Source organism: Mya arenaria, chromosome 9 (assembly GCF_026914265.1).
Source record: "Mya arenaria isolate MELC-2E11 chromosome 9, ASM2691426v1".
Classification (NCBI taxonomy): Eukaryota; Metazoa; Mollusca; class Bivalvia; order Myida; family Myidae; genus Mya; species Mya arenaria.
The window spans coordinates 15,348,836-15,371,673 of NC_069130.1; the positions used below are offsets into that span (position 1 = coordinate 15,348,836).

The 22,838-nt window shown below is 33.7% G+C and overlaps 1 protein-coding gene across 2 annotated transcripts; it reads right to left on the reverse strand.

Moving 5' to 3' along the window:
- Positions 1-5,648: 5,648 nt before the first annotated feature.
- Positions 5,649-17,982, reverse strand: LOC128245370 (uncharacterized). Of its 2 annotated transcripts, none has more exons than XM_052963505.1 (11): positions 17,947-17,982; positions 12,200-12,256; positions 11,071-11,111; positions 10,781-10,879; positions 10,131-10,262; positions 9,532-9,750; positions 9,055-9,195; positions 7,730-7,909; positions 6,878-7,047; positions 6,330-6,513; positions 5,649-6,192 (listed from the first exon to the last, which is right to left on the reverse strand). In XM_052963505.1, exons 2-11 carry the CDS (start codon positions 12,217-12,219, stop codon positions 5,843-5,845), a joined length of 1,536 nt encoding a protein of 511 aa, XP_052819465.1. In that variant the 5' UTR covers positions 12,220-12,256; positions 17,947-17,982; the 3' UTR covers positions 5,649-5,842. The 2 variants fall into 2 exon arrangements, with proteins under 2 accessions (XP_052819465.1, XP_052819464.1); XM_052963504.1 differs by lacking the exon at positions 17,947-17,982 and adding an exon at positions 12,465-12,628.
- Positions 17,983-22,838: the final 4,856 nt, after the last annotated feature.

A 22,838-nucleotide genomic window follows, 5' to 3' on the forward strand; every position in this document is an offset into this window, starting at 1 on the left:
TTAATTGTTTTAAAGGAAAAATAGATGTATTATGCATTCAAGTAACCAACAGGAAAATGAGGGTGACATTTATACTTTTTTTTGTAACCATGAAGAAGTCAAAAGCTTCTATTAATTAAAGTGCATGCAACTTAGCAGTAAAAACATACATAATCAAATAACGTGAAGTGAATTTTAACAAATATGATCTGATAACGTTCCCTTTGTAAATGTGCTTTACTCCTTATATTTTAGAAATATTACACACCAGTCAGGGTCATATGACAATAAAAGGACCGGCCATTTTGCCCCCGTGTGTGTATATGGACTGAGGCGTTAGCCGAGGTCCATACACCTCCGGGGGACCGAAGTGGTTTGTTATATTTCTTATATAATACCGAACACTAATCACTCTCGTTGGCACCATTTAAGGCGAAACTGTGGTCTTGGTTGTGGGGGAAACCGGAGAACCCGGAGAAAACCTACTTATCCGGCTTGGTGAACACAAACCAAACTCACATGCGGTTTATAAATAACAGTGTTATATTAACGCAACGAAATGATAAATAACAGTGGGTTTTTTATTTATTTTCACATAGAGTAGTAATAACATATTATCTTCATCTTTATATAATATAACCTTCTATGCATTTTCTATCAGTATGGTTAAGCACACACACACACGCACCACGCACGCACACGCACACACACACACACACACGCACACACACACACACACACACACACACACACGCGCGACAGTGATGTCCCCTACACTTAGATATGCATACAAGTAAAAACTACAATAGAGATTTAACATTTGTTAAATAATTCAACAAATACATACATTACAAAAATAAAAAATAAAAAATGAATCGTTATGGGTATTTGTGTCTTTTACTGATTATGTTAGTTTCAGTATTTCCCACTTTTTATTGTGGGCTTCGTACTTATCGTTTTTTAAAGCAATTTGCTCTTCTATTTTAATCCTTAATTTAAAATACATCATATATGCATTAAAGGATAGATGTCTATTATTGCACTTGGTTGAGTTTATATAAAATTTCATTAAAACAATAAGGAAGTTGCAAACATTACTATATTTGTTTTTACATACTATTCACAATAAAGCCTCACGTTTATTGATTACGATGTTAATTGTTGTTGAGGCAATAAAATTATTTAATTTGTTCCACAACTGTTGTGTTTCATAGGACTCCCAATATAGATGTTCTATGGATTCGACACCTGAATGGCAAAATGAGCATAATGTACAATCGACAAGTTTGTACTTAAAAAGTAATGTATTTGTTGGTATTATTCTCAAAAGGAACTTGTAATAAAAACTGCGTTAGGTGGTCTCTATTGTTGATTTGTATATATTACTATAGATATGTTTCCATTCCATATGTTCATTTTCGCTTGCTAAAGTTTATGTCCATTTTAGTTCTGAAGTTGGTGTTAATGTTGTTTGAAGGAATACTAAGTAAAGAAAATTGTTTGATTGCTTTGATTGTACAACTTTTCTTTGAATGATGTGTTGTTAGTGTGGCTAATTCCATCTTTAGTAAGCTGTATTCTCGTTTCCATCGGAATTGATTTAATGAGGGTTTGGTATCTTATGAAATCGGAGCTTTGTATGCCGTATAAATATTCAATTTGATTAAAATTGTAAAATGTATTCGTTCTATAATCAAAAATGTGCTCAAAGTACTTTATGCCTTTTTCATACCATTTTTTATAGAATATAGTGTTTCCTATATTACGAACATTTTTGTTATTCCAGATCACTGTTTTGGCAATTTTGATTTTATTAGAGTCGTGTATTTGTTTTATTTTGTTCCATGATTGGAGAACATCATTCAAAAATCTGCCGTTTTCTGACATTATATTAATAAAACACTTATCCATTTCACTTTCAAATATAAGATTATTTTCATACATTTTCATTTTTTTGTGAGAAAATTATTTCCATTGACTTTTATTAGTGTCATCCAGGTATCTTTTAACCCAAACAGCTTTTAAAGAGTCAATGAAAGCTGCAATATTTGTAAGTTTAAGTCCACCCTTTTCATAGTTTTGATACAAAATATTTCTTTTTATTTTTTCTGGTTTACCATCCCACAGGAATTTGAAAATAGCTCTTATAATTTGTTCAACACATTGTTTACTTGGATTCGATAAAACTGTAAATGGGTATATTAATTTTGGTAGAGCATACGTTTTCACAACTGTTACTTTACCCATTAACGTTAATTTCCTATGTTCCCATTGTTTCAGTGTTTTATGAAACTCAACAAGCTTTTTGTTGGTATTTTTGTCAATTGTTAGTTGTTTATTGTTATAAAAGGTAATACCTAATGCTGTTGCGCATTCTGATGTCCATATAAATGGTTTAGATCTGCAATATTGTATTGCTGTTGTTTTTAGCGTACCAACTCTTAGAAATATGGATTTGTTTGTGTTCAGGTTTAGACCTGAACATTTTGAAAAATGTTTTAATGATTTGATCAAGGATTCAAAAGAATGTTCTGAACCATCATTAAAATAAGTTGCATCATCAGCGAAAAGTGATTGTTTAATTTCCACGTTATCTACATTTATTCCCTTGATATCAGGGTTTTGCTTGATATAACTTGATAGTATTTGTAGGCAAAGGATAAATAAAATTGAAGAAAGTGGACAGCCTTGTCGTACTCCTCTTTCAATTGTAAATGCTTCCAACAAATGACCATTATTTATAATTCTCTTTGTATATCTCTATAGAATAGTTTAGTCCATTGTACGATATCGTTGCCAAAGTTAAACTTTTTAAGGCTATCAAAATAAAAGAGTGATCAATACTTTCAAAAGCTTTTTGAAAGTCGGCAAAGAATAAGAGCCCAGGCATATTATTTTTTTCAAGATATTGCATGACCTCAATAATAAGTCGAACATTTTCGCCAATGTATATACCCTTGATAAAATCCGTTTGCTCAGGGTCAATAATTTTTGGCAAAATTTGTTTTATTCTATTTGATATTGCTTTCGTTGCTATTTTGTAGTCAATGTTTAGTAAACTAATTTGTCTCCAGTTTGATAGGTTTTCTAAATCTTTGTCAGGTTTTGGAATAAGGGAAATTATACCCTGTTTTTGGAGCGGTATCAAATGACCTTTATGAAAGGAAAAATTTAAGGAGTTAATTAAAGCATTCTTAATGTCATTCCAAAACATTTTATAAAATTCCGTAGTAAGACCATCTGAGCCGGGACTTATATTATTGTTCATGTTTTTTAATGCATTTCCGCATTCATGTATTGAAAGTAGGCCTTCACATGAGTTGCTATCAATTTCAGAAAGCTTATTTTTAACAGAATTAAGAAATAGGTTCCTCATGTCTTCTTCTAGGTCTGTGCTTTTACTATAAAGTTTCTTGTAAAATTTGACTTCTTCTTGTAGTGTATTTTTAACCCCTATCACCATTTTATTGTTTACTTGCAAAATATTTGGGGTTTTTTTATTATTTTCAACATGCATTGCTTTCGATCTTAAAATACTTCCATTTATATGTCTAGTTCGGATTTCATCAAGGAATTGTTTCTTTTGTACTAGTGCTTGCGTTAGGTTATCAATAGTGTCAGGGATGTTATTATTTAGTTGTGATTCAATACATTCTATTTCATTTATTAACTTTTCCTCCTAAATAGCAGTGTTATATTAATAGAAAAAATATAAATAAAGTGTTATATTAACAGAACAATTAGTTCGACTGTGTGATATCCATATATATCAACAGATAACACAATATACACATTTAATCTAGGTTTAAACAAGAGATGTTTGTCAAACATTATGCCCCCCCCCCCTGAGCGCCATGTTGTCAGGATTATATGGACAATTGAATGAAATATGCATGGACCAAAATGACAGCTGATTTGTTGCTGTTTTAAGATTATGACCATTAAAGTGTGAGGATAAAGTGTGTTATGACCGTCATGACCTTTGACTCTATGAACTCAAAATCCAGAGTCATCAGCTGGTCACCAGAAACCTAAATGTCAAGTTTGAGGGCCATGGGTGCAGGCATTGTTAAGTTATCACAAGACAAGTTTTTTTCGTTCAAGGTCACTGTGACCTTGACCTTTGACCCGATGACCCCTTAAATCATAAGGGGTCATCTACAAGTCAGATGCAACTCCAAGTCAAGTTTGAAGGGCATGGGTTCAGGCATTTTGAGTTATCACTCGGACAACCTTTTACCATTCAAGATCACTGTGACCTTGACCTTTGGCTCTATGAATCTACTGGTCAGGCTTAACATCCATGTCAAGTTTAATGATCATAGGTTCAGGCATTGTTGAGATATCAGTGGGGGAAGATTTGTTAACTTTTTTGCGTTAAAGGTTAATGTGACATTGTCCTTGGCCTGATGACCCCCAAAGTCGATATGGGTCATCTACTGGGCAGGCCCAACCTTCATGTCAAGTTTGATGACCATAGGTCCAAGAATTGTCGAGTTTGCTTTCAAGGTCACTGTGACCTTGACCTTTGACCCCTAAAATCAATAGGGGTCATCTACTGGTCAGGCCCAACCTCCATGTCAAGTTTGAGGGCCATGGGTGCAGGCATTGTTGAGTTATCACTTGGACAAAATTTTATCATTCAAGGTCACTGTGACCTTGACCTTTGGCCCAATGACCCCTCAAATTAATAGGGACAATCTTCTGGCCGGGCTCAACCTACAAATCTAGTTTGAGGGCCTTGGGTGCAGCCATTGTCAAGTTATCACTCGGATAACCTTTTACCATTCCAGGTCACTGTGACCTTGACCTTTGGCCTAATGACCCCTTAAATCAATAGGGACCATCTTCTGGCCAGGCCCAACCTCCAAGTCAAGTTTGAGGGCCATGGGTGCAGGCATTGTCGAGTTATCACTCGGACAACCTTTTACCTTTCCAGGTCACTGTGACCTTGACCTTTGACCAGATGACCCCCCAAAACCATAGGGGTCATCTCCTGGTCAGGCCAATTCTCCAAGTCAAGTTTGAGGGCTATGGGTGCAGGCATTGTTGAGTTATCCATTGGACAACCTTTTACCATTCAAGGTCACTGTGACCTTGACCTTTGGCCCAATGACCCCCCAAAACAATAGGGGTCATCTACTGGTCAGGCCCAACCTCCAAGTCAGTTTTGAAGGCCATGGGTGCAGGCATTGTCACGTTATCACTTGGACAACCTTTTACCATTCAAGGTCACTGTGACCTTGACCTTTGGTCTGATGACGCCCAAAAACAATACAGGTCATCTACTGGTCAGGCCCAAACTCCATGTCAAGTTTGAGGGCCATGGGTGCAGACATTGTTGAGTTATCACTCGGACAAGCTTTAAAATTATTTTACCATTAAAGGTCACTATGACCTTGACCTTTGACCCGATGACCCCCAAAATCAATAGGGGTCATCTACTAGTCAGGCCCAACCTTCATGTGAAGTTTGAAGACCATACGTCTATGAATTGTTGAGTTATCACTCGGACAAGCTTTGGTCTACCGACGGACCGACCGACCGACCGACATACCGACATGCCTATGCAAAACAATATACCCCTCTTCTTCGAAGGGGGGCATAATAATTCTTGATCATTTATAAATTGAATTTTATGCATTATATAGACAAATAATAATAGCAAGTATAAAAATACATTTTATTGTTATTTGATTATCCATACAATTAAATACTGAATTCGGTGAAATTATACAAAATACGCTTTATGCAATGCCAAAACATGCCCTATGCAAAACATGCCCTATTCTGTGTTCAGTGTACAGAGATTTTAATCAAAAGTAATATTTTTGGATGACATTATGCAATAAAAAATAAATATTTATATCTTATAAAGAACTGGTGACCCTCTCCATGAATTGTAGAAATCGGAATGCTTTCGCCTTATTGTACATGTAAATGAGTCCGCCCCACTTCCTCTTTTAACTACAAAATCCTTTTTGTTTATTGTTAGATAGTTTGAAGACTCAACATTTTCAACTGCTGTCAATTTTCGAACCCATCCCCTGCTGGTAAATAACGTGTAAACATGGCCACTTTCGAGACATGGGCATATGTATGGTATAGATAGTGCGATTTTCTTGTTGACTAATGTATCCGGCTGGATAAGTGTTACATAAAGATTTGACCCATCAACGGTAGTAATTACGTCGTCAAGATACATGTCCAGCTCTGCAAGAAATAAATAAACACATTTAAATATTTTTCACACACTTACTTTTAAATGATTGATAAATATCTACAAAACATTGCTATTCTGATTAGCCAAGCAAGGACGCTGTGATAAAATATATTATAAACAATCATACCAAATAGTTTTCTGCAAGTCGAACGTTGTTTCTGTTGTCTATCGTAACATTCTGTAAACGGGCATTCTTCTAATGGACGTCTCTCTGTAGTTTCACCTGCTTTGTTGTTATTCCCACCCAACCTTGTTTCTGGTCTTGTCGGATTGGTGTGCAATATACGTCTAAGATGTGTCAAAAGACACTCCTAGATTGAAAGCAAAAAAAATATGTTAAGTTGATTGAACATGTATAAATATAAATAGGAATGCATAAATGTTAGGTTTATTGTAAAGCTGCCCCCAAAGCGTTTGTTGATACCGTTCGTTCAATGTATTATTTTGTGTGTCTCTCAATAAGACAATACTAATGTTTTGAATATTGTGTCTCTACAAACGTCTAATTATACATTCGCTGCTCCATGTAGGCTTAACTCTTGTTTCCATTACATGTACATCCAGTAGGTCATTTGATCCTTGACCCAGATCAGTTCCACCAACGGTAATGCGACTAAATTATGAAGTAAGAGTTTTTATTTTTACTTCAAGCTTCGATCAAAAGTATTCACTTACATCATGAGGATCTAGTTCGTTGTAGGTTGTCCATCCATGGTCTTTCTTGCAACACCCGTAGTGAGAAGGATGTGTCTTCGTCACAATGTTGTTTCTGCAGCACAATTCCTCGGCTCTGTCGATGACCTTATTTTCACAACAGTCTTCAGCCATCAGAATATAAGGTGTATCTGAAAGCATTCAATTTATTTATGCAATTATATTAAATATTTGTTTAAGTAGGCATGTTAGTGTGTTTTGTTCCGCTAACACGACCGATGAATGTTACTCCGGAATATCTACGTTAAATATTTGATTTTTCGACTATCAAGCTTGTCCCTGTAGTTCTCATTACATTTTTGTAAATACAAAAACACTTAAAGTGACGCTCTTATTCAAAATCAATACATGCACATGTATAACAAACATTGATTTTGAGTGATAAACCTTTAACTACTTACTATGTAATGCATTTTTGGAAAATATTTCTAGCTTATAATACGATGGTAACCATGTATTTAATAGCTTAACACTCAAATATATTAAATGATTGGTGAGTTCTAAAAGATTTACTGTGATCTACAATGGTCTCATTAGGAAGATTACTGTGTTCACTGCACATTTTATTTCAAATTAAACTCTGTATCCTTTATAACAGCAGTTGTTTTTGAAATTTATTCATCCTTTTTGGGATTATACCACATTTGTATTCCTTGCTGTAAATCCTATTTTGGAGTAAGAGTGCATTTTTAAACCCGACTAGATTAAACGTTGGCCCTATGCACAAGTGAATGTATATATATCATTTACACTTTATTAATATTAACAACGTTGATATAAGCTGAAAATATAAAAGCTATGTTCAATTCTTACGTCCATTGCAGCAGCCCTTATCACTTTTGAGAATAACTTTGTTGCAGCATGATTGTATTGTGTAGTTATATATCTTTGTCCCACAACATTCCATTGTATTCCAGTCGCTCTTTTCTAATTGATGAACAACACCGTCACAGCAGTAGATGTCACTAAATGGACTTGATGTTCTGATAAAAGCTGAAATCAGGTAGTATGCTTAATATTGAAAACTGTTATGTAAAGGACCATTGACGAATATGTGCGAGATATTTATCGAGACATGTGAAATTTAACATGTACAAATGATGTGTAATCAGGCCCTAGTTTCTCGAAACTTCTTAAGCTCAACAGGCTTAATAATCATACTTCAATTAGCCAAAATAGATACTTAAAATTGATTTTGATAAATGAAAAATGGTTCATTGTGATTATCATAAAGAAATTTACTTCATAACATCTAAAAACTCTTAAGGAAGTAAATATAACGCATATTATAGAAAAACAAAAGTAGTGTGCTTAGCTTAATCCCATTATAAGAAACTTAAGTAGTTTTGAGATAAGGGGGCAAGATGATAATTCGACTGAATATGTATATGTGATTGTATTAAGGTCTGACCGCATACTTTTTAAAATAAAAATTGCACTTTGCATCCACCATATTATTTATCGTAAAACAATATATAATTGAGTGCAGGTTTAAGTTTACGTTTCAAAATTTAAATAAGCTTAGTGTGCTCATTAGCCGAACTACTTATTTTTCATTACATCCAAGAATAGAAGATTCGATAGATTGATCTCACGTAACCCTCGTTGATAAAATGGTTCCATTAAAACAATATAATTATAATATTTCTTTTATTCGAAAGCGTATCCTATATTAAAGAAACAACATGAAAGATTCTTGCCAAAATTAATTGACTATGTCACTTGTTTGGCCCAACCAGCTGAGGAAAAATATTGAGTTTCTTTTAATCATTAACATAACACCGTTTATCACATATCTTCAGAAATGTACATTATTGTAACGTTATGGTGAATAGAACAAAACGATAACTTGGGTTTTAATTTAAAACGGATCAATTCCCAATTCCTCCCCCTCAACTATTTCTTTCCTGTTAATAGCGGAGTAGGGGTTGAATATAATATACCAAAATGTTCTATTTCAAACAGAATGCTTTCTAGTGGTTGTATCATCTAATCACCCTTATCATCCAGTTCTCCGCGCATTCCTTTTCACGTGCAGGGAAGAGGGGATGCACGTCCAAAATGGCTCCCCCTCCTGCCAAACATTTGGCTTTCAGACAGAGAACAACTTTCTAAGCCCTGCGTTTTATAATGCTTACCGTTCCCACACATTGTAATGCCTTTCTGGACAACAACATCAGTGCCATTATCTAGACGTAACAGTTGCATTTGATATGAATTAAATACGCCATCATCGTGACAAAAATATGGCCCTGGTCCTGTTTTTTCTAATATCAAACCTGAAATAGCCAATACGAAGGTATTGTTTAATTCCTAACAAAAAACTGTAAGATACTGCAATTTGTTTAGGTTTTGCTGTATGTCCGAAATTGCTTTTTTCATGTTTCAACAATTGTATGATACGTGATAAAAAGAAGTGACTACAAAGACCCTGTTAAGGGAATTTAGTTAAGACCTAACAAACTCTAAATGAGAGACATAAAACATCACGAAATAAACTGAAATGCCACACACGCATCATCAAACATCGGTATAAATATATATTTTTTTTTCTTTTTTGACGAATGCCTTTAAGAGGTTTGAGGAACAGAGATTTGCTAGGAATAAGCACTTACCGGTTTGTTTGCAGCATACATAGCTGCTTGGGTCATAATCTGCTTTTCGTCCGTTTTGTCCTGTGCATTGAAGTAATCTAGGTCGTCTCGCATTTCTATCTATCAGTGTCGTTCCGTGGCACACTTGAGCTGTTCCAACCTTGCGATCAACCACAACACCACTGCAACACGCTTGGAGTCTATGCGTGTACACTCGTTCCTGTTCACCATGGCAGCATCCTATTAATTTAAAAAAATGACAAATTCCTTAGTAAGCACGTATGTCTATGTAATTAACATTCCTTTTTTAAAACATTTGATCGCAATTTGTCCGATAAGTCTTTTTTGTGTTTTTAAATAAAAAATATAATTTAGTTCTACATTTGTTTTATGTAAACACGGTTGATGATGCTATTTTATTGCCTGGTAACCTTGTCATTAAATGAAAGGTAATCAATGCTTTTCAATGCCGGTATAACATTGTACGTATGTGCTATTGGTTGACGTATGGATTCGCGTTCTTATTCTTGTTGCGAACAATAAGCATTTAGTTCGATCATTCAAAGTGCAGCACTGAACGGTTACAAATTATCTTAAGTGACACACGGTGAAATTCTTACGGTCATAATTTTCCTTTGCATGAAACTGGCCAAAACAGCAGATGAAGTCGTTTGGGAATTCCCTTTCCACAATTGTTCTGTTTTCCAGTCGATTTCCACAAGCAACCATAACAGTTTGGTCAAAAACAATGTCTGTGAAAAACAAAATTATTCCTAGTATACATCAGGTTATACTTCGAATTTACATACCAGTTTTAATATCATCATCATCATCATCATCATCATCATCATCATCATCATCATCATCATCATCATCATCACCACCACCACCACCACCACCACCACCATCATTATTATCATCATCACCATTATCATCAACAACATCATCATCATCATCATCATCATCATCATCATCATCATCATCATCATCATCATCATCATCATCATCATCATCATCATCATCATCATCATCATCATCATCATCATCACCAACACCAACACCAACACCACCACCAACAATACTACCACTATCATCATGATTATCATCATCATCATCATCATCATCATCATCATGATTATCATCATCATCATCATCATCATCAAAACAACAACAAAATCAAGAACAACAACTACAACAACAACAACACCGATAAGCAATACAAAACAAAATGGTGTGGCTATAATTTGAAAGCAATACTATTACGCCTCACCTTTTAAGCATCCTAACTCGTGTCCATCTTTAAACCTTCCATGAGGTTTTTGTCCGCAGCATATTTCTTGATTTGTATCTATTTGTCTTATACCACAAACTTAAAAAAGAGAATTAACATCATTTTGACAGTTTTATCATATTTACATTAGCAATTGATATATATATATATATATAGGACACAGTAAATTTAAAACAAAACAACGTTTTATACAATTTTAAATAATTTTCAGTCATTTTTCACGTTATTTCGCGATTGCTTAACTTTAAAATAATAATTTAAATTCTCACCTGTCGCACTGTTTACCGTTCCAACGCATACTACAAGAATCCTGAAATATAAATCAACTCATTAATCATACAACAATTCATGCTAAATGATCGCTTTGTATTTCAAAGTCTGTCTCACAATAGGGTTTTCAAAAACACAAAACTGATTTTGTTTTGAAGTATGTATCGGGTATCATATATTCCAAGATTGTATCTAGTTTCTCCATATTTACATTCAAACGCCTGTAACTCAAGTGTCTTTTATCATGTTTACACTAATGGTATGTGGGATTTATTGATGACTTGTTCAAGGTGATACATTGTTTAAATATATTTATAGTTTTATGCTAGGTTTTAATGGAAATGTTTCAGTTAAATAGTTTTAACCTGATACGAATAGTGCACGCTTAAATATAATTCCAACGTGATACTGGAAGGTTTTTGTGGTTGTGAAAATTCAAAGGGAACCCAGTTATTATTTCAATTTGTAGCTACATGTCACTGGATTACCTAGGCGGAAATAATAGTAGTTTTAAAGGTAGGCAATACATGTGTAAAGAAAAGACTGTAAATGTGCATTGTTAATTTGTTCGTATTCTTATCATTGTTAGTGCTTTCATTCCATATCAGGTGGCAAATTCAGAAGCTTACATATACCTAGGTAATACTAGGGACTGGTTGCCCACTAGTAGCTTTATCATTTGTATTTTCACATTGATCAATTACTTTAGCGCTTCAGATAAACACAGGGGGATAACTCTTACCATTAACATCAGCGTACTACTTAGCATATTGAACTACGACGGCAATATCTAGTCATTGAAAGCGTCAACACTGGGCGATTCAAACATTCCTGAATTTATTGATTTTCTATTTCAATCGATCGTCATATTTCTCAAATCGAATTATTTGACTTGAATCAGTTTACACAAAATGACCGTTTTTTACACTGTATGCAAATATTGGTGTTGTACTGTACAACTTTAAATTAGTTAAGCTTTCAATGGATAGTACATCAGGTGTAAATCAAATCTAATTTAGCTTAAAATACGTTGAAAATCGTGCTTTTGATATTTGAGCATTAACAGAACAGAGTAAAAAGTAGGATTTTACTTTTAGAAAACACATATAACCACTAGATTTTACTTACAAAAGTTCAGCTCGAAGCATCTCAATAGCGGTATTCACTAACTCAACTGTGTGGTACCTGCAGTGAAATTGATGGAATTACTATAAGAAGTCATGTAGTATTTTCACGTTCATCAAATGTTGAAATCATATTGATTAAAAAAAATAATCGTTTTCCATGAGGTGTTATTTCGCTTGATATATCTTTCAGATGATTTATAAATATCCTTTTTACTTCTGATTACATTCTATCTGTGAATTAAGAATGAATTAAGCTTATTACTGACCTGTTACCAAAATGATTAATACGGTAACAAATCACTTTTCGTTTTTCCGATACGTTATTCCTAACGATTTTGCCGGTAATTGAATTATGACTGTCCTGGTATTAGAGTTGTCCAAATACTTTCTTTTATATTACTGAACTAATGTGTTCAGTGGCAAATATCAGAACTTTTATAGTAGCTTCTTTCTTTCTGTTTAATTGTAGTTTAGTCTGTCAAGCTTTATTAATAGTAATGTGAGGATCCCAGTATGAAGGTGTTGTCTTTAACACACCCTGCTATATGACAAAATTGGACTACCCATGAGCTAAGAATAGAAATGGGTTTTTTTCAAGCTGTGCCTAAGATATAAATTATTGTATTGGTAATAATGCATACAGTTTATGAACAGTTTTTATTTAAAAAAAAAAAAAACATTCTTTTTTCATTTTTGTCGCTTTGTGTTTTTTATGCCAAGTACAAAAAGAGTATCAATCATGTGTGTTTAAACATGTACATTCGTGCATTTGCCGTTGCCTCCCTTTGAGAAATTACATGTACAAGGTATTATAGCCTCGAAAAGAAATGCGTCTGTTTAAAATTATACATATATCTATTCATATTGTTCTCTATTTTATAGAGTCGTATAGGCTTATCGCTTTAACGTCAGATAAAGTACCTTTTGTGGTTATGTTGAACCTCTGAAACAAATATAACTAAATAGAGCAGAATAGAATAGACCAGCTATCTGGTATTTGTGAATTGAAAAGATTGTAGAAGCAAAGCGAGGACTAAACTACGTGGGATTCCTAGTTGATGACTCAGTCATATTAGAAATAGAGTTCGTGAAAACCATTGAAATATTTTAAAAGTTATTTGACCGCACAAGTATATGTCTTCAATCGATGACTACTTGTATAAATTGAGTTACATGACGTCTTTCGAGTGAACGTTTCCATGACAGTTTTCTGGAATATGACAACTACCTGGGACGGAGGCATTGACTACCATCCAGAATAATCTACTATACACCTCCGTTGAAATTGAAATGTTCGATATTTGCTGCCAATAACAAGCCTACAATTCCTACCTTTGTTATTTTGTATTAATCTACAGATTAATTCTATGTAGTTTAAGGTGTCTGGTATATTTGACTGTTTTGATAAGGAAAAAAAATGTTTTACTCACGATTTGAGTAAGTAAATTACATTTTAATGCTGCGAAAAAAAAGAGGAAAAAATAAAGGCTCGTTCATTTGATAAATGATAAAACAGACCTTATCATATAAACACTTTTAGAGTGGTCTATTGGGCTAGGTTTCCGCCTTTCTCCCTAGACGTTGTGGGTTTAAGCCCAACCAGGGATACTTTCTCTCATGAACTCTCAAAAACGACATAGTTCTTGTTTCTGACCATGAAACGGACTCGAGAGTGAGTCAAATCAGCTTTCAACTCTCTTAATAATTGAGCAAATATAAATTATAATGAACAAACCCCATATAAACATATTCAAAAAAAAAACAAACAGATATGATAAAACAAATAAAGTAATGAAAAATCCTCTTGCACAACGATTTATTGATTTACAAATGATTTTAAAGAAAATTTGCTTATTACATGATTTTTGTGTGCTTTTGTCCTTGATCAATACACCAACTGTCTCAAGATATGTCATTGCATTATGCATATTCTTGTTGAAAGGGATATTACATGATAAGGTCATCTTGTGCTTTAGTTATTCACAGAGTTTTTCAAACAATGTTTATGTAACTCAAGTGTCTTAACAATTGAGCACATATATATATTAACAAACCCCATTGATACATATTCAAAATAATAAAAAACAGATATTATACAACAAAAATAGTATTGAAAATTCCTCTTGTGCAACGATTTACATCTCCCTTTCAACTGAAGTTTCTATTGATTTGCGAATGATTTTTAAGAAAAACTCATCAAATCGTAGGAAGTGTGCACAAATGGAATGGACAGAGATTTGCAAAATCTGGCATCAAGATATATTAGCAAAAGTACTACTCTCAGCGCTAAGGACAGATTTGCTAATTGCATGATTTCTTTGTGCGTTTGTCCTTGAGCAATAAGCCATGCACCAAACTCGCATCCCCATTTCGATAATGTAGAGTTGTCTTGAGAGATGCAGTGCAGTTAAAAAGGTTATTACATGAAAAGGTAATTCAATACTTTATTTAGTCATATAGTTTTTTCAAATAATTTTTAAACAGTAATATTATAACATACATTGTCCATGTATGGCACACATTTGGTATCATTAACTCATTTATTACATTACGTCATGATTGTTATACTAGGTGCATATCAGAAATAGACACTGACGCTATTTTATTATCGCGGTGTCGTTTATGATGTTATGAGAGTTATTTACTTGTATCATACTGTGCAACATAACATTTTAACTTGAAAACAGTAAGGATCATTCTTGATATAAACATATTATATTCAACATATACAAACAAACTACACATACATATGCAAACATTTTAGTTGTCTATACTTGGATTGGAACGAAGGCATAGCTTATAACTTTCTTCTCCATAGGAATTAAATCACTCATTTACCAGAAAAAATGCGTATGATGGACGTTTAGACGATATAAATATGTTTTCTTGCGAAAATGAATGTTAATATGCTAAGAAACAGAACTAAGGACTAGATTGATTAGATATAGGTTCAATAGTTCAAACACGATAAACAATAAATACAAAATAAGCACAAGCTCTTGTGTAAACGATATATAAATAGGGTGTGGAAAATTATTTAGGAAAAATAGAAATACTTATGTGAAAAACTATTGAAACAAGCGTAGAAGCAAAAAGTTTAAACATAAACCTGGTTTAATGGCACTGGGTAAACTCAAAAGACATAGAACACACAAAAATATCAAAAAACAAATCACAAAAAAGAAACATGGAAGAACTCCACAAACAGCACAGTGCATACATACTATATATAAAAAATAGGCATGTTAAAGAAGTTTAAGGATGAGTCTTGTTAAAAAAATAAACATTTTAATATGTGATATGAAGATATGAATGATGTCAAAGTGTATATTAATCTGTTATACAAAATATCTGTTAAATCATGAATAATTAATAGTCACCAATAACAACATATTGATAATAGTGTAATGTGTGTTTCTTCTAGCAGTATGCATATTATTTGGTGTTTATTGTTCTTTGGTCCTGGTTCTTAGCAGCTACATGTATGGTTAGCGGCCTTGCATCTGAAGCCTTCGCCCTGGTGCTTCAACTCATGATATTGGCTACATTTAACGCTACTGGGCTCTTATCTTTTTACATGTTATAATCATTGTTTTACTTCATCTGCACTGACCGTACAAGGGTGGTTACCAAAACATTTTCCATTGACTATATATATGTGTAAATAAATATGTTATGTTTGCTGTCTTAAATGGACAAGACACCAGATGATATAATTGCAAGAAACAAAAACATTGTCAAAAACTTATATTTAATTGTTATCGTTGTGTACAACGAATTTTACTTACTTATGTATCACATGAGAACGACACATGTATCTTTCGCAGTTTTTGCATATTTTTCCAATTTGAATTTTATTGGGTTTGTCCACCACGTAAACCCCAGCAATTTTAAAAATAGCGTCAGTATTGTGAAACAATTATGCGCTATTTTTAAACTGTTAGACTCAGGTGAGACAGAGACAAAATAATTTTCAATCAAGTAAAATGATGTATTATCGACCTCATAATAGTTTGTATTAATAATTCTAGACTCGTTGAATGAAATCGTCGATTTTGGGGCCATTTTGGTTTTATGTCTTTTAAAGCGTTCTGCATTGTGTTTTGATATCTGTTCAGATAACGAGAACGTACTGAAACTTGATTTGACCCGTATCATGCATAGATTTATCTTATTGAGAGCTTTTCAATTCATTTGAAGGATTGTCAAGTAGATTTGAGTATATGTATTTGCATATTTGATAAGGAGTGTTCCTTGTTCCATTGTATGAAACGTAATGAATACTTAAACATAGATTTCATCGAGTCAAATAGCTGAACTATGTAATAGACTCAACTTTTAGATATAATCTGTCTTAAGTTAGGACAGCAATGTGTATCACATGAATTACATATTGAACGTAGTCGATACAGAAATACACAACGACAGACAACTGAAAATATTTACACCTAAACTTCCATTCCTTAAATGAACTGCATTTCGGCAATTGCGTTCATCAATCGATGAACGCAACATCTTCGGATATGTTCGGATCGTAATTCATTGCATAACAATATAAATGAAAGCTATTGATCTTGTTATTGGTTGTATTGTGCCTGCAGATCCCGTAAAATATAGATCAACAATTTTAAAAGTGTTAGTTTATTACATTTTAAAAATATCGATACCAGAAGTGTTTCAATTTTACGTTTTAAAGTGATTTCAAGTGGTTGATCTTTTCCCGCGTTATTGTGACGTCATTTGAAAAAAATGTTTCCGGTTATAGTCGGGTCGTTCTATTTACAGAATGGGTAAGAACGGATTACTGAAAGGTTTTCTTAAATAAAATGAAGTATTTCTTTAACAATTCTTGAATGAAATAATGAACTAGTGGTGTAAATATAAGGAATGAATTGCGGGGTAGATGTCATTATCGGGGATATGAACGCAATTGGGTTGGTCAAAGTACGCGTGGAGTCCTTCTGGACTCCACACACATTGACCAACCCAATTGCGTTCATACCCCGATAATGACATCAACCCCGCAATTCGTTCCTTAAGTAAATACCAGTTTTTATTGATATATCCGTATTGTACACAAAAATACCATTACACGTGGTTGTCATCTGAAAAATTAACACTTATCTAAATAGCATGTGAATGTGTATCTTCAATGGCAACATTATAGAAGCTAGAAATTATATTTGCTTTTATCCATAGTATAGTTTATGTAAACATAGTTAAGTGGGGTTATCGAGTGATCTGTGTAGAGGTTTAGGCTACTGCGATTAAAACTATGTTTATTAAATCAACAACCCAACAAACACGAAAAGGAAGAGTATTGTAGGAGCATGAATCAATGGTGAATACGCCAAAATAATCAGAAACATCAGGTCGCTCTACTTTAATGTTTTAACATCGCTTTTTAGACTCCAACAGAATGTCCCCCTCCCTCCTTCTTTTGGCCAGAAACAGTGTAAATATTGGAAGAAGTAAACTATGTTTTAGATGAATTCAAAGGTTTTTTTTTTAAATATGCAAATAATTATATGGCATTTTTTCCAAATGGTATGTATATACTACTGGCTTTAGTCATTACATAAACGAAATGGTTATAACATAATCCTGCGATTCTCCATTTCTTTTAAATGTGCCGGAGAAACTAACGATGCACTTACATGGCTTTTGTTTTCGTAGATTACGACAGTGAATTTCCTATTAAACTATTAGGATCCCAGGTTTTGAAACGGAGAATGTTAAATTGATTACCTTTTTGTTACTCGCGCTGAAATGGTTCGACGTCAATCATTATCAAATTTGACATGAAATATCCATACAATCAGTTTATCGAATGGTTAACTCTTTTGTTTTATCTGTTCAAAGAGCGAATGCTAAATTACCCGTAGATATGATCGCCGTTTTTCGTTGATCGTTCCTGCATATCAGGAAGTTTGATCAGTTCATTTGAAAGGATTTAACAATTGAGTAGCAAGTTATCGCTCATTAAAAATTCATTTATATATTATGAGATATTATACTTTTAACAATTAAATTCCCGGTTTATTATATACATGATTGATGCAAAACGACATGCTTTATTGACGTTAGCAGGATATGTTCGGATACCAGTCGTCGTTTGAACTATTACGGACACTCAATGAGTTTGATAAGCGGTACATTTTCTGACATTCATTAGAAATGCCATACTATTACGGGCACTCAATGAGTTTGATAGGCAGTACATTCTATGACAATCATAAGAAATGCCAAACTATTATGGGCACTCAATGAGTTTGATAGGCGGTATATTCTATGACCTCCATTAGAAATGCCAAACAACTATGGGCACCTCATGAGTTTGATAAGCGGTACATTCTCTGACATTCATTAGAAATGCCAAACTATTTTGGACACTCAGTGAGATTAAAAGGCGGTATATTCTCTGACATTCATTAGAAATGCCAAACTATTACGGACACTCACTGCCTTTGATAGGCTGTACATTCTCTGGACATTCATTGGAAATGCCAAACTATTACGGACACTCAATGAGTTTAATAGACGGTACATTCTCTGACATTCATAAGAAATGCCAAACTATTACGGGCACTCAATGAGTTTGATAAGCGGTACATTCTCTGACATTTATTAGAAATGCCAAACTATTACGGACACTCAATGAGTTTGATAGGCGGTACATTCTCTGACATCCATTAGAAATGCCAAACTATTACGGGCACTCAATGAGTTTGATAGGCGGTACATTCTCTCTCTGGCATTCATTAGAAATGCCAAACTAATAAGGGCATTCATCGACCTTGAAAGGTGAAACAATTTCGGACACTAATTCAATTTGAAAGGCGGTACACTTTGGACACTTGAATGCGGAACAGCTTCATGTACGCATTGAATTTAGTAGGCATTTTCGGACACTCATCGACATCGAAAGGCTAAACAATTTCGGGTATTCATCGAATTTCAACGGCTGAATTCGTCTAGAAACTCAATGACTCTGAAAGCCGATACATGACCTTGAAAAGTTGAACGTTTTCTGGCACTCACTCATGCATTTCTCGCACATTCAATGCTGTAAGGAGGTTTTAAGCCTCAGAATGATCTGATATAATTCAAGAAAGTTGATATATTTTAAACCGCAAATATACGAACACATCTAGACAATTCCATACATAATGGTGTTTTCTTTAAGTAAACGTCCTGTGTGTATAGTTATAAAGAGGACTATTATACATGCAGTTACGTAACATGCTATATAAACTTGTGCGGTTTCTTGTCTTTAATTTGTTATTCAACAAACAAGAAACTATTTAGGAATAGTGTGTTGTTTATGTTTGCAACGAGCATTTCGTGATAATAAAGTTCGTCAAAATGGTGTTTTCAGTACAGTTTTACAGACCTGTTTGCATACCATTATTTGTTTGCTCTGCCATTTACCATTGCCTACTTCGTACAGACTGTCATATGCAGTTTATTTTTTCTTTTGTTGGCTTACACAAAGCATTTAATCACCTCACTCACTCTAATCAGTTCATTTTTTGCATACATTTAGAACATTTCAAACTTAGTCGGTTAATCAGCCTTTCCCTAGGGCCTTTTATTGTGCAAGTTTTAAGTCGTGTAAAGGAGTAAAACCACAATTGTTTAATACAAAACATTTGTATGTAGTTTTTGGTTCAATATTCAGCAAGCAACATGAACTTTTGAGACGATCATATTTTGGCCTTTCCCTATACATTTTTGCAATGGGGCAGGCCCTTTAATGAGTATCTACGATTTAAAGGGTTTGTTTCTAGACCATTGTAATTTTACAGTTAGTTAGTGTTGTGTTAACATATATCGGATACAAAACAGTTTGAGCAACTGGCCATATGGCTCTGCCTCATTTAAAATGCCCTAGCAAATCAAAAAAACCCATCTCATTCCTTGTGTTTTTCGCATGCTTGTTGCTATGCTCTTTTTTATCCAATCAAGGTTCATTAACACAATCTCACAGCCTTTTAATGAATGAGTATAATACTTTAAAAAGCTATACCATAGGTTTAGGCATAAACACCAATGTAATGGATTAAAGGGAAAACCTCGAGTTGCTCAAAATCGAAATAGTACTCAGAACAAAACAATGTGTATAGTTTTACTTCTTTGCTGTCGGTGTTGTTAGTTTGATCTCCTCAGTTTCACTGACAAAACCAAAAATCGATTCATTTATTGTGGAAACATTGGTGTCATAGTCGGTGGTGTCCTCGTAGGTACGAACTATGTTTTACCTCGGTTTTAATTTAAGCATCGTTTGAGGAACACACATGTTTCCTTTATGATTATGAGCCTGTTATCTTAACCCCTCAAGTCCTAGTTTCATAATTCATGTAAATACCAGGGTTCCAGAGTTTATTGTGCGAAACGTAACACTATTGAGTGTAAATGTCATTTATTTTATAAATTGATATTATATCAAAACATATGATAATATCAATTAAACACAATTTGTTTGCCTAAGGGGGTTGAAAAAGGGCCGCAAATGAACATAAGCAATGTAGCAGAAATTAATAATCAATTTTAAAATTGAATAACGATTACATTAGTTTAAATATTGTTAGTAAAATCAAGAAACCACGATGTGCAAGGGATTGAGGGGAAGGTGTTTATTTATTTCCTCCGTGCAGGATTTTAGCAATGGCGATCATGTGATCAAAACCCACTCTAACAGTTATCGTATACTGATAATAATTGACGATCACTGTTTCAAACTCACTTAGCTCCCCTAACTTTAATTTTGTGCATGTTTATTAATGGCCATAAACTCTGACTTTCATATTAGTTGAGTTATTCCCCTTCCTTAACTAAGAACTATCGATAAACTCTAGTGTAAACTTATTCTTTTAGATCGATTGTGAATAACGCTGACGACTTGCAGAATCACTCTGGTTGGGTTCAAACCTATATATTTTGGATGAGAGGCTGACGCCGTGACCACTCGCAGACACAAACGCTGGCATCATCTTGTAGTGTTCTTTGTGTCTTTTGAATCACAAAAACAATTCCTTAATCAAAGCGTTTGTACAAATTAAATTTTAAAGAATAGTCAAATGACACCATCAATAAAGTCCGCGGGAACTGTCAGATTATAGCATCTTTCTTTAAAGATGGACTTAAAATCTGCTGTTGTTTATAAGGTTTGTATGATGAATAATCAAAACATATTCTAAAAGGTGGCATTATGATTGATGCAGAACACGTCTTAAGACGGTAATATTGCATTTATCCCGTGAAACTGGTTTCATCAAATTCCGTTTTGGATTCGTCCTGCCACTAAAAGTGACATAGTTCACCTGGTTTGTTAAACTAGCCTTGTTTAATTGAATTCATATTTTAAGTCATTTTTTTGGCTTGAATTATTTCGAAAGCCACATGGTTTGATTTACGACATAAAGCTTAGGCAACAAATAAACAGAATATGCCGGTTAGCGCAGATGTTATCGCACTCGCTTCTCACCATGACGACCCTGGTAAGACTCCTGGCCAAGGCTCATGTTTTGTTGGTGGTCAAGTAGGACATTTGCATTTGATTTTCACGTCTTAATTTTTGGTTTGATGTTATTCAATGAAGCTTGGATTCTGAATGTTCACGGAGCATATGCTTTCCAGTTACCTTTTGGCACTGATTTTGTAATAATCGGAGCATTATTTTTATCCTTTGTTAAATAAAATTTGTAAAAATTGGTATGATAATGAAAGAAATAAATAAGATGAAATAATATGACAATGTTACAAAACCGTGCTATCGAACATAATAATATGCTTTTGAATCCTATAAATAGCTTAAAAAATAGTTACAGTGGCAGTCAATCTTATTTTATTAAATCTACAAAGATAAAAAAAAATACATCAAAAACAAGATTGTCAAAAGTTTACCATGGAAAAAAAGACTTTAACTCGGCGTTTCTAATGTGTGCGTTAGTCCAAATTATCTATATTTAGATATAATTTGTAAAGTTTCATAAAGTACAAACAGTGAATCATTCTTTGGTTTTTTATATGTTTATGATGAAGTTGCCGTTGGTTATCTGTAAATATGATGCAATAGGAAGTACAGTAAAACTAAGTATTATTGCTTTAAATCCGTCTCTAATTTCCCAATGTTACTCATTTAGAACTAGGCGGTTTAAAACAATACATCTTGTTCTTTACTTTTATGGAGTAAGATACACTTATCGCTTCATATCAGATACAATGCCACTTCTCATTGTGAACACATATACTAAAGCGTGCCCAGATGTTATGGACTATTGAACATCTAATCTGTGGAATTCCAATTTGACGGACTTTGTCATGAGTTAATGTTTATATTTAAAACACTTCTTTATTATAATCATTCTTCATCGTTTGCGAGTTGAATTTGATTCAAATGAGTGTTTAGGTTTAAAGCTGCTCAACTCAATATTGCCCTAATTCTTTACTTTTACTCTCCAACCTATGCATAATAAATGTTTATTTGATTGAAGGAATCTTTGCACTCATAAACGAAAAGACCCGAGCGAATAAATCACTTGTTGAAAAGTAATCATGTTTCTTTAACTTTACATTTGACTGCATGATGCATTCGTGCTCGTTGTTAAATAATCATTAATGACAAGTTTTCTAAATTT